General features: G+C 42.5%; 2 protein-coding genes across 3 annotated transcripts; one reads left to right on the top strand and one right to left on the bottom strand.

Annotated features, from left to right (window-relative positions):
• Positions 1 to 2,786: 2,786 nt before the first annotated feature.
• On the bottom strand, positions 2,787 to 5,944 carry si:dkey-90m5.4 (leucine-rich alpha-2-glycoprotein). Of its 2 annotated transcripts, none has more exons than XM_058379048.1 (3): positions 5,784 to 5,944; positions 4,862 to 5,195; positions 2,787 to 3,649 (listed from the first exon to the last, which is right to left on the bottom strand). In XM_058379048.1, the coding sequence occupies exons 2-3, from the start codon at positions 5,193 to 5,195 to the stop codon at positions 3,000 to 3,002; spliced, it is 984 nt and encodes a 327-aa protein (XP_058235031.1). In that variant the 5' UTR covers positions 5,784 to 5,944; the 3' UTR covers positions 2,787 to 2,999. The 2 variants fall into 2 exon arrangements, with proteins under 2 accessions (XP_058235031.1, XP_058235032.1); XM_058379049.1 differs by lacking the exon at positions 5,784 to 5,944 and adding an exon at positions 5,491 to 5,637.
• Positions 5,945 to 6,651: 707 nt separating this feature from the next.
• Positions 6,652 to 12,967, top strand: slc10a4 (solute carrier family 10 member 4). The gene is made up of 3 exons (XM_058379045.1): positions 6,652 to 7,419; positions 7,972 to 8,182; positions 11,740 to 12,967. Exons 1-3 carry the CDS (start codon positions 6,968 to 6,970, stop codon positions 12,277 to 12,279), a joined length of 1,203 nt encoding a protein of 400 aa, XP_058235028.1. The 5' UTR covers positions 6,652 to 6,967; the 3' UTR covers positions 12,280 to 12,967.
• The last annotated feature ends 77 nt before the right edge of the window (positions 12,968 to 13,044 follow it).

Genomic DNA, 13,044 nt, shown 5'->3' with positions numbered 1-13,044 from the left:
TGACTGATTTTGAACCAAATCAGGTGAAAGAAAGGGACAAATATTAGAGATTTCAAAAAATGACACACTTCCTGCTGCCAGTTGGTGGCGCTATGACCAAGACTCACAGTTGTCATATCAGTGTGATCTGCTTTCAATGCTTAACATAATCCTAAGGTTTCATGTGGATCACGCAATGTACACAGAAGTTATTAGCCACTTCCTGTTTCGTTTTATTCGCCATAAGTTTAAGGGCTTCTCACGGCTGAACCGTTTGAGATATCAACAATCCCTCATCGATTTTGCATTATCAATGTCTTGAGATCATATTAGCCTGGGTTTGGTGGCGGTTGTATCAATGTCTTGAGATCATATTAGCCTGGGTTTGGTGGCGGTTGTATCAATGTCTTGAGATCATATTAGCCTGGGTTTGGTGGCGGTTGTATCAATGTCTTGAGATCATATTAGCTTGGGTTTGGTGGCGGTTGTATCAGTGTCTTGAGATCATATTAGCCTGGGTTTGGTGGCGGTTGTATCAATGTCTTGAGATCATATTAGCCTGGGTTTGGTGGCGGTTGTATCAATGTCTTGAGATCATATTAGCCTGGGTTTGGTGGCGGTTGTATCAATGTCTTGAGATCATATTAGCTTGGGTTTGGTGGCGGTTGTATCAATGTCTTGAGATCATATTAGCTTGGGTTTGGTGGCAGTTGTATCAATGTCTTGAGATCATATTAACCTGGGTTTGGTGGCGGTTGTATCAATGTCTTGAGATCATATTAGCTTGGGTTTGGTGACGGTTGTATCAGTGTCTTGAGATCATATTAGCCTGGGTTTGGTGGCGGTTGTATCAGTGTCTTGAGATCATATTAGCCTGGGTTTGGTGGCGGTTGTATCAATGTCTTGAGATCATATTAGCCTGGGTTTGGTGGCGGTTGTATCAATGTCTTGAGATCATATTAGCCTGGGTTTGGTGGCGGTTGTATCAATGTCTTGAGATCATATTAGCCTGGGTTTGGTGGCGGTTGTATCAGTGTCTTGAGATCATATTAGCTTGGGTTTGGTGGCGGTTGTATCAATGTCTTGAGATCATATTAGCTTGGGTTTGGTGACGGTTGTATCAGTGTCTTGAGATCATATTAGCCTGGGTTTGGTGGCGGTTGTATCAGTGTCTTGAGATCATATTAGCCTGGGTTTGGTGACGGTTGTATCAGTGTCTTGAGATCATATTAGCCTGGGTTTGGGGGCGGTTGTCTCAATGTCTTGAGATCATATTAGCCTGGGTTTGGTGGCGGTTGTATCAGTGTCTTGAGATCATATTAGCTTGGGTTTGGTGACGGTTGTATCAGTGTCTTGAGATCATATTAGCCTGGGTTTGGTGACGGTTGTATCAGTGTCTTGAGATCATATTAGCCTGGGTTTGGGGGCGGTTGTCTCAATGTCTTGAGATCATATTAGCCTGGGTTTGGGGGCGGTTGTCTCAATGTCTTGAGATCATATTAGCCTGGGTTTGGTGGCGGTTGTATCAATGTCTTGAGATCATATTAGCCTGGGTTTGGTGGCGGTTGTATCAATGTCTTGAGATCATATTAGCCTGGGTTTGGTGGCGGTTGTATCAATGTCTTGAGATCATATTAGCCTGGGTTTGGTGGCGGTTGTATCAATGTCTTGAGATCATATTAGCCTGGATTTGGTGGCGGTTGTATCAATTCCTTAGGAGGAGTATTTCAAATTCCATTGTGTGTGTTTTGCAAACAACTCAAAATAACTCACTTCCTATGGATTAGACTTAATGACATGCAGAGTGAAAGTTGTTCAGCTCAATGAGATCTAAGTTTGTACCAAGTTTTACATGGATACATGCAAGTGTGTATCAGCTATGCAGCAAGATTTTCCAGGGGGCGCTATGACGGGTGTGTGCCACGCCCAGGGCCGAGCCACAGTGACATCCTAATGGCCGCAGATTCCAACCTGTCTGCTGATTTTCATGAGTTTTTGAGCATAAGACCACCAAAAGTGCCCAGATGATTGAAAAAAAAAATCCTTAGAAGAACAAGAGGGCCCTTTGCACTGCTAGTGCTTGGGCCCTAATTATATAGAATATATTTAAATTTATTCATATGTATTCCTCATGAGCAACCCTGTGGTGACTGTGGAAAGGCAAAAGTCCCTTAGATGGAAGAGAAAGAAACCTTGAGAGGAACCAGATTCAAAAGGGAACCTCATCCTCATTTGGGGGAACACTGGAGAGTGTGATTATAAACACCAGAGAGTGTGATTATAAACACCAGAGAGTGTGATTATGAATAAAATCCTCTCTACAGTCATATAGTCAGTTGGAGTTGAGTAACCAGGAGCTCCTGAGCAACTCATAAATGATCTCAACATCTGAATTAATTATAGCTTCAACACCAACTCCTCCAAGCTGAAGCCTTCAGATGCTCAATGATGGAGATACAACATATATAGAATGTTATTATGTGTATTGATTAAAAGGTTGTTGTCCTCAAGGTCCACATGGGGTTGGCCTCTTCTCTACAAATATCTAAAATCTTCATGAAGCAGATCTTCTTTATTGCACATGTTATAATTTGGAAAAAAAATGACTTATTTGATCTGGAAGAAGAGGAAGAAGTTGAACCCCCCCACCCCCCAACACACACACACACACACACACACACACACACAAACACACACACACAACTAAAGTAGTGTTAAACCAGAAACTTATGTATGAGGTTGTGTTAATCTGTAGTATTTTCGGAGGTCAGAGGTAACAATTGAAGAAATACAACTGAGCAAAAATGTCTTTCATCATACACAGGGTTTATTTTTGTCATTTTCGACCAGAAAACATTACTTTTGTTGAATTTTTATCACTGCGCTCTTCAACACAACATGAAGCTACAGCTGATTTGCTTTATTGTTGCTGTTTTATTTTCTAACCACATTTTCTTTTTCTATTTCTTATATTCTCTCTCTTCTCTATTCCCTCCATCTCATCTTCATCTTTTTCTTCATCACTCCGGCAATCCCAGCTCTTTGCCTGTAAGTTCTGTGATGGCTTTGTCCTTCAGTGTCTCGGGTGAGGCGCACTTTGGCTCGGACTGCACTGGCACCTTGTTTATCCTCTTCCACAGGTACTCTATTTTAGCATCACAATGCCAAGGGTTCAGGGTCAACTCCACCCAGCTGATCCCTAAACCAAGGGTTCCAGGTGTCAGAAATGTCAGCTGGTTCTCGGAGAGGTCCAGGTACTGCAGCCGGTCCAGGCCGTGGAACACTGTAGCCGGGAGAGTCTGCAGCTTGTTCTTTTGAAGGAACAGGTGAGTCAGGTTAGTGGTGTGGCTGAAAGCTTTCTCATCCAGAGTCTGAAGTTTGTTCTTTTCCAGGTAAAGTCTCTCTAGAGCATGAAGGGAGTGGAGGCTCTCAGCTGGAAGCACTTCCAGCAGGTTCTGGGAGAGGTGCAGGGTTTCTAGGTGGCTCAGCCTCTCCAGCAGAACAGAGGGAACTTTCTTCAGCTTGTTCCCTGACAGGTCAAGCCATGTGAGGTTGCTGTTTGTGGGCAGCCAGTCGGCATCGACGCTGGTGAGCCAGTTGTCTTTAAGAACCAGGTTAAGGAGCGGGGCATGATAGAACACCCGAGCAGGCAGCTCCTGTAACTGGTTTCCTAAAGGGGAAATTCATATTTACAACCAAAGTCTGAATACTCTAAAGCAAGGAGAAGTTCCACAATCCAGTTACAGCATTTATATTTCTGTCATTTGGCAGACACTCTTATCCAGAGCATCTTGCCATTTATTTCATTTTATACAACTGTGGGTTAAGGGCCTTTGAACCAGTGGTGGATTTGAACTCACAACCTTCCAAGTATTAGCCCAACACCTTAACCACTAAACCACCACGAGGTGAATGCTGTGAAATTTTAGTGCATAGCATGATCAAATATCTCCCCGCAATATAGCTCTGTTCGCTAATGCTAACTGTTTTTTGTGTGTACAGAACAGCCTGTGTGAAAATCTCCTTCAAAACCAATGACACACAGTATAGCGTCTCCTCTATAGCAGCTTCATAATGGTTTAATAAGAGGGAAGATTAACACTAATGAGTCCACAGGATCTCTCGTGGTGAGTGGTTGTGTGAGGTTAAGTTGTCTTTATTTGTCACATATACATTATTGCACAGTAAAATTCAGAGCGCAGGGTCAGCCATGATGCAGCGCCCCTGGAGCAGGGTGGGTTAAGAGCCTTGCTCAAGCTTGGCCCTACTGGGGCTTGCACCCTGATCTTCCAGTTAATGGCCCAAAGCCTTAACCACTTGAGCTACAATCACCCCAAGGTGATGAGTTTATACATGAAATCTCAATGGAGCATATGGAGAAGCTGCCTGGACACACAGTTTCTCCATATGCTGACTGGGAGATCTCTGAACTGGGAGTAGCCCTGTAACCTCCTGCTAATCACTGGGTGGCACTGGTGGCCTCAGTTTCTGAGTTACTGATCAGAAAGACTGGGGTTCAAGTCCTAGCACTGCCAAGCTACCACTGTGGGCACTAGAGCAAGATCCTTAACATTCTCTAGTATGACTGTATTACAGCTGGACCTGTGCTCTGACCTCCTAACAACCTGCGCTATATAGAGAAAAGATTTTCACTGTGCTGTAATGTACACTTGACAAATGCTTCTTCTTCAATCATTTAATTGGTAATGAACATGACTGACATCTCAAACTTCTGCATGCTCAATAAACACGTGCACAAACATATCTGTAAAGTCTGTGTTGCATACAATACCCTGTGTGCTGTGGCAAAACATTTTAACATATAAGTATGTAAAGGTTTTATTTCACTTCTTTACACACACACACACACACACACACACACCTGTAAGGTCTATGGTGTGCAGGTGATAAAGACCAGTAAGCAGGTCCTCCTGTAAGCTGCCGAGTCTGTTTCCTGGTAGGTGGAGCTCCTGGAGAAGGGGCGTGGCTCCCAGCTCCTTGGCGGAGACGCTGCTCAGGTTGGTGAACTGGATGGTTAGGGAGGTGGTGTTACCTGGGAGACCTTCGTTGGGGTAATGCGAGAGGTCCGCGTCTGGACACACTGCCTCTGTGGACTGGATGCCGAAGTGACACGTGCAGCGAACCGGACACGAGAGGGCGCCATAGCAGCGGAACCAGACGATCAGCGCGAGCGCGAGGAGGCCGCGAGACTCCATCTGAAGGGGAAAACATGTGTAATGGCACACACACACACACACACAGAGAGAGAGAGAGAGAGAGAGAGAGACTTATGAATCTTAAGGAAAATCATACAAGATCCCCAGCATTTAAGAAATTTTATAAATGCGTAATAAATGCATGTTATGTATTAAATAAACCAGAAATGTAAATGCAATAAAATACGTATGCACATAAAGTGCTTTCTCTTCCATGTGAATACCAGAATCTAAACTATTCTTGGTGTAGCTGAGCTCATAACAACAGCAGCATGAAATAAGATGAATACCTTACCTCTCAGCTCTACTGAACTCTGAATAGAAATTAATTCAATTTTCAGATTTCTTTTCCCTTTTAAATCTCTTACAGACTGAGTTTCAGCAGCTCTGACCGGAATATCGGTCAGAGGGAAACTTGTCACTAAGCAAATAATGTCAGAACTTCACGTCCAGTCCAGTAGTCAGAGGTTAGGATTAGACTAAGTCGTTTTATTGCAGGTTAAATGATTAATAAAGGAGTTATATTAAAAATGACTGGATAGAAGTTAAATCATTTTTAGTAAAAAAATAACAGTAGGCTTTACGCACCGTGTGTCAAAGCAGCAGCAGATTCCCGGATCAATAAAAGTGAATCATTCATGTAGAGCTCTCTCTCTCTCTCTCTCTCTCTCTCACACACACACACACACACACACACAGACGTTGCACAACGCCAAGGATTCAGCAGCTTGTTCCAGACTGTCCACATTACGCAGGTGTACCTTGTACTTTACTAAACAGTCAGTTTCGCCTCCATCTTCTTCATACTACTAACCATTATTCTATACTACAGCTAACAATAATAATAATAATAATAATAATAATAATAATAATAATAATAGTAAGATAAAAAAAAAAGCTTTCTGATTTTAGCTGATAAACAGATGGAGGGTGAAATGCGTCATAAGCCTGAACCCCATGCACACTGCACCTATAAATTCAGCATCTTAAACGATGAGGATGTGGACAGGAGATATAAAACCCTGTTTAATCTCACAGAGTGGTCACGTCTTGTGAAAGGTGAAGAGGCGAACTGAAGACTAATGAGAGGGAAGAATTGTTTTTTAAGCAAGGTCGATTCTGAGGGCGGGGTTTTTTTTTGTGGGCCGTGTGCAGATGTGGACAATGTGAAGATGTGGAAATAAAATCCGAAACATCTGCACTGACTGTGATGACAGGGGTATGGCTGAATGATTTACTGGTACAGATGGAGACAATGTGGAGGAGACTCCTTTAAAAACTGTGTTCTGTCAGTGTGTGTGTGTGTGTGTGTGAGAGAGAGAGAGAGAGAGAGAGAGAGAGAGAGAGAATGTGGCGCGCGCTTGGTGACATGGAGACGTGTTTGTGTGTTGGTTGTTTCTAAATTCAATTAAAGTTGAGAGAGAGAGAGAGAGAGAGAGAGAGAGAGAGAGTGTGTTTTACACGTTTTGGTTACGCACACTATTAAGACGCCCTACTTGTGTTTGACTCTCTCACAGTTATGATTGTGCTTATTCTGTTCAGGACAGAAATTCAATTTTTCTAGTTATCATCGCTGAATGATTATGTAGATCATATCTGAGTGTCTAAGCTGATGCATGTGTCATCAGAGGTGCCATTGCAACCTTAACGGACGCGCGCGCACTCCCCGCACACTCCAGTGTCACGTCACCATGAGCGCGCGCTGCTGAACGCGCAGTTGGTCAGAGGCTCTCCGGGTTGCTCTTAGCTTACTCCCGGGATCTGAGAACACAATGGTGAACTCCAGCAGTGATCCTGCCACTGCGGCGATTCTAAACTTCCCGGAGAATGCCATGAACGCGTCCAAGATCCCGGACGTTGCTTTGGCGAGTTGGAGCGCGTCGGAGGAGCTGGCGTTACCTGCGCACTCGGTCGTGGCGTTCTGGGACTCGCCGCTGAGCCACGGCATGAACGTGTTCGTGGGCTTCATCCTGTGCTTCACCATGCTCGGGCTCGGTTGCACGGTGGAGGTCAGTCAGATGGGCGAGCACGTGCGCAGGCCGATCGGGGTGCTGCTCGCGGCCATCTGCCAGTTCGCCATCATGCCGCTTGTGGCTTTCCTGCTGGCGCTCGCCTTCTCTCTGGACGACGTGGCCGCCGTGGCGGTGCTGCTGTGCGGCTGCTGCCCGGGGGGCAACCTGTCGAATCTCATGACCCTGCTGATCAACGGCGAGATGAACCTCAGGTACACAACACACACACCTCTCCTCCAAGGTCTTTGTTCCAAACGCGCTCCTTCTTCCTGTCATCATCCTCATCACCCTCATTCTTCTTCTTCTTCTAATTATTATTATAATTATTATGTAATATTTTGTATATTATGTATATTCTTAAAACAATCTGTACAAAACACTTAAAGAAAAAAAGGAATTCTGTCCAGAGTTTAAGGTGAAGATTGAATAACGGATTAAATAAAATTCTACTGAATTTCCTTACGCTTCTGATTTTCTACTCGTATCAGAAATACCTTTTTCATAAACATGTCCATATCTAGACCAGCTATTTTAATTTTCTCAAGAACCTACTAGTGGTTTTTTAAGGAGCCGCATTTACCTGTAGAGTCGCTGGACATCATGAATAACGGAACAGGTCATTTAGCTGATTTAAAAGTAGTATATTTGTTTAGTATATTTGTTAAGTGTTTGACATTTTTGTTTAATAAAACTCGAAATTTATGTTATAGCATATAAGCCTGGTATCATTTGTAACGAGTGTGTGTGTGTGTGTGTGTGGTCAGTGTTGTAATGACCATCTCCTCCACGGTGCTGGCGCTGCTCCTCATGCCGCTGTGCTTGTGGCTGTACAGTCGCGCGTGGATCGACACGCCGGTGGTGCAGCTGCTGCCGCTGGGCGCCGTCACTCTCACCGTGTGCAGTACACTCATCCCCATCGGACTCGGGGTCGCCCTCAGGTCCCGGTATCCGCGCGCTGCTGACATCGTGCTCAAGGTATGGCCACGTAGCAAACCGCGTGCATCTAGATGTTACGATCACTGTATTCAGGTTTTTCACGCAGCCAAGAAGTGAATAATCTGTAGTCTAGTGTGCACATAGGGGCTGTGTGCAGTTACACTCTACATGTATGGCATTTGGCAGACTCCCTTCTCCAGAGAGACTTACAGAAATGCTTTGAAGCAATGAACACATCCTGATACTGGTTCACTGGGCCATGGATTAAGAAACCATCAGCCTAAAGACTGTGTTGAGACATGTTTTAGTTTTTAGTACAAGTTTAAGTACTTCAATAAGAGGTAGGTCTTTACACGTCCTTTGAAGACGGCCAGCTGTTTGGACATCTAGGGGATGTTCATTCCACCACCTCAGTACAAGAACAGAGAAGAGTCTTGATGCAGGTCTTCCTTGTGCCCTGAGAGATGGTTGATCAGTAAAGTATGCAAGCTGAGGATTTAATAAATATTTAAACACCTGACCATCACATCACCCATATGTTCCTGTTAAACATCACATTCTAGATTTAGTGACCACTTTACTGTTCCAGTTCATCCCAGTGGGGTTGAGTCAAAGTCTCAACTTGAGTTAGTGCAGGACACTCCAGTTCTTCCACTCCAACCTTAACACACCATGTCTTCATGGAGCTTAGGGGCTTTGTGTACAGGGGTGTGGTCATGCTGGAACAGGGTCAGGTGTATACACACACACACACACACACACAGGGGATATTTGCTGCTTTATTTAGAATAGGTACTCTTTTAAAGTTTATTTTAGTTTTAGTTTACAGCACTGGGGCTTTCTAAGAGACACAAGTGAAGCTGTTCTCACACACTGAGAAGTCTTCATGATAGATGACTTAGCAGATAAGGACAAGCTGTATTTCTATTTGTCGAATTAACTTAGAATGAAAAAGTAAAGTTCAGAAAGTTATGAGTCCAAATCTTGGCACTGCCAACCTTCAACTGCTCATCTGAGATAAATATAAGTCACTCTGGATAAGAGCGTGTGTCAAATGCTATAAGAAGTGTGCTTTGTCTTTAATGAATACAAAATGGTTATAGTTGGTTATAGACTCTGATGTATTTTATTCCTTACTGATACATCACATGATGGTCTGTAAAGTGTTTCAGCTTTTACACTTGCCTTGAAAACAAACCTAAATTCTTCTGATCTCATATTAGGACTTCACTCGGTCTAGGACTCATCAATCAATCCTGTCCAATCTGCTGCACAAATGATGCTTAACCTAAGAAAGTATTTTTAAGAAGAAATGAACAAACCTTTCTCCTGATCATTTTCAAGCCAGTCATCATCCAACAGACCTTTATGATTAATGAAATAAACTATACGAAGTTAGTGCTCTAAACAAAAGACTAATGCAGTGATACAGTAAACTGGACAGGGGCCTTGGGAGAGAAATAATGTTCAGGAAAATAAAATTGAACAAGAGATCCTTCTTTCAGTTAATTTTATCAACAAGCAGCTTGATAAGAGCCTGGTGTTCAATGAGAGATAGAGAGAGGGAGGGAACGAAAGAGAGGGAGGGAAGGAAAGAGTGAAGAGCCAAGCGATAAAGGGTATCAAGATGTGTGTGTGTGTGTGTGTTTTACTGGGTAAAGGGGGGAGGAGAGCGCTGTAAATTAAAGGAAGTGGATAAGAGCAGGCAGCACTGTCACTTTGATGGCTCTGCTCATTTGTCCTCTGAGTCAGACGGCCATCATTCTGTGGTGACCCCTAGTCTTTGGTTTATACATAAATCTGTTTTAATAAATCATTTTAATCAGGGGAATCTTTTTTGTATTTTCTTTCATTTTATAAACTGAATGGAAATATCTGGAAATAGGTTTCTATCAATACAACACGCTAACCTAAAGCATTCTCCTGCTATGAAGTCTCATTAGTACTGGTTATAATAATCTGAGAACACAATGAGGAACTTCAGCAGTGATCCTGCCACTGCTGCGATTCTAAACTTCCCGGAGAATGCCATGAACGCATCCAAGATGTTGCTGATTATGAGTACTGGTTATAATAAACAGTTTTTTATTTTAATGCTCAATCATACAGTCAGTTGTACACGATTGACAGATTTGTGCATCCAAAACAACTTACTAATACATCAGAATACTGTAGAACCATCGAGCTGCTCAAATAAAGAGTGTGCTGTAAGATCACCAAATAAGCAAGGAACTGAATTAACCCTTTATACCAGTACACTGCTGAATGGAAATTGACTTATATGACGTATAAACTAATGAATGATTTTCTGGCTCTGAGTCAGATATAAAGTGAGTCAGGACTCTGTTGGCTTTGTTTTGAGACGTGTGAAGAAACACCTTCACATTTTAGCTGATTATGAACAAACGTTTGGAGGGTCTCAGGGAGCAGAAATGGGGTTGATACCAACATTTACTTTGAAGATTTTGCAACATTTCTATGAATATATTGCCCCTAGTAGGTTAAGTACATACACAAATACTTATGATTATAATACCTCTGAGTATCTACTTTCATATGAGCTTCATATTAAAGACAATTGTGGAGTGTGACATGACAATGCTGAACATGGACACAACCAAACATCTCCATTTTTTGGCTTAAAGCGGCTCACAGTAATAACAGTAATAGTGACATGATAAATTGTCATTAATATCAATATCATGATAAATTGTCATTAATATCAATATCATGATAAATTGTCATTAATATCAATATCATGATAAATTGTCATTAATATCAATATCATGATAAATTGTCACGATACACTTTTTCTGTCCACATGTGGCTTCACATGAACAGCATGAAGAGCATGAGATCCCTGTGGTGTGGATATAATCACACAGAAATCATAAAGAGATGGTTGTGGATGCTTTTCTTTGGGTAGCTTTATGCCTGAAGAAGAGTTTTGCAATCAAGTTTCCATCGCTGAGCAGTTACTAGCTTCAATACAACAAAACAGACTTTACTACTTCACTCAGAATTTCTCGTAAACCTGTTAATTAGCACTTTTTTGACCATATAGTACACAGTTATAGAAGGGATATGATTTATAATCTCAGTTTATGGTGTTACCCAGATGAGGATGATTTTCCTTTTGAACCTGGTTCCTCTCAAGGTTTCTTCCTCATATCGTCTCAGGACGTTTTTTTCTCACCACCTTCACCTCCAACTTTCTCATTAAAGATCAATTTTAAGTGTAGAATTTATAGATTCCTGTAAAGCCGCTTTGTGACAGTGTAAATTGTTAAAAGTGGCATACAAATAACATTTTTATGCACAATATAATTATTAATAAATATACAAACACACTACAGTACTGCTGGCAGTTTGTGTGTATAAGTCTGTATATCGTGAAGCTTATCATGTATCACAGAAACGTCTTGTAAATATTGTGATGTGATATATTTGTTAAATGGCCCACGCCTAAACAGTGCAGTGAGAAATCAGGTTGGAGATCAGATAGATTTAAATGACTGTAAGAGTGCTGGATCTGGATCAAACACAGAAGTTTCTGATCATTAATGTTGTACCTGTTGATCCTGTTTGTCCCCCAGGTGTCTCTGTGGCTGATGCTCATCACCCTGGTGCTGCTGTTCATCATGACAGGTGTGATGTTGGGGCCCGAGCTGCTTCAGACCATCCCTCCTGCCGTGTACGTAGTGGCTGTGCTCATGCCCATGGCAGGATACGCAGCAGGCTATGGGCTGGCCATGGTCTTCTCTCTACCACCCAACAGCTGCCGGACCGTATCACTAGAGACGGGCTGCCAGAACGTCCAGCTCTGCACGGCCATCCTGAAGCTGACTTTCCCTCCACAGCTCATGGGGGCAATGTACATGTTCCCACTGCTCTACGCGCTCTTCCAGGCAGCCGAAGCCGCCGTCATCATCCTGGTGTACCGCGCCTACAGGTCCGAGGTGCTTCGCAAGCAGGACCTGAACGGAGAAGACGACGATGACACCAACATCACGTACAAGAGAATGGAGGAGGAAGACGGGCCGTTTGACACGGCGTACGGTTCGGTTACCGTAAACAATCCCAACTCCATTGAGCTGGAGACTCAGGGAGGAAGAGGAAGCCCAACACCTCTGTAGAAAACACACAAAACAACGGGACATCACTGTGAACAGAGGCTTGAACTGTGCAATACATTGTGACATTCCATGTTTTTATGCCAATCGCTCACTGCTGAAGTATTAAAGCTGTAACGCAAATTTCATTTCTCATTACTCATTAGAAGATTAGAAGAGAAATACAGCGTTTAAGACCTCTGAAGCCTTTCATCCAAAACCAGACCTGATAAACTCATCGCATGTCTGAGAAACTCCTCTATTCAGAAGAACTAGGGGAAAAGATATACAACTTATGCCTTAATCTTGGGCTAAATATGTATTATATCTACAATGATCATTCTTCAGTGACAATCTGTACTTAGGTTTAGTTGGAGTTCCCTAAATAACCCATTTCTGTTCCTAAATGCTCATCATAATGACACTTATAAATATTTTAACATTTACATAATTCAGCTATAGTATTATTAAAATAAAGGCCTTACACTAAATCTCAGAAATAAAGTTGAGGAAGAACTTTTATTCAGTGTTAGTGTGTATGAACAAAGTGGGAATCAGTCAAATGACCACTAAGGTGTATGGTCAGGACCACCACTACTTCTTTTATTTAAAAGACAGAGTTGATCTGACTTTATATGTTTACAGTAAATGAGATGAAGGAGTCAGGTATAGAAGTATACTGTTAATAAAAGCATCATAATGGCCAGCTCTATGCTGTTGTGTGTTGTGTGGATTCTGTACGCTCTGGAGCAAGGGTTCTCAACTTTTGGGAGATCTTTAACTATTAAT

Source organism: Hemibagrus wyckioides, linkage group LG25, assembly GCF_019097595.1.
Source record: "Hemibagrus wyckioides isolate EC202008001 linkage group LG25, SWU_Hwy_1.0, whole genome shotgun sequence".
In the NCBI taxonomy this organism is placed as follows: Eukaryota; Metazoa; Chordata; class Actinopteri; order Siluriformes; family Bagridae; genus Hemibagrus; species Hemibagrus wyckioides.
This window is presented reverse-complemented; position numbering and strand designations above follow the sequence as displayed.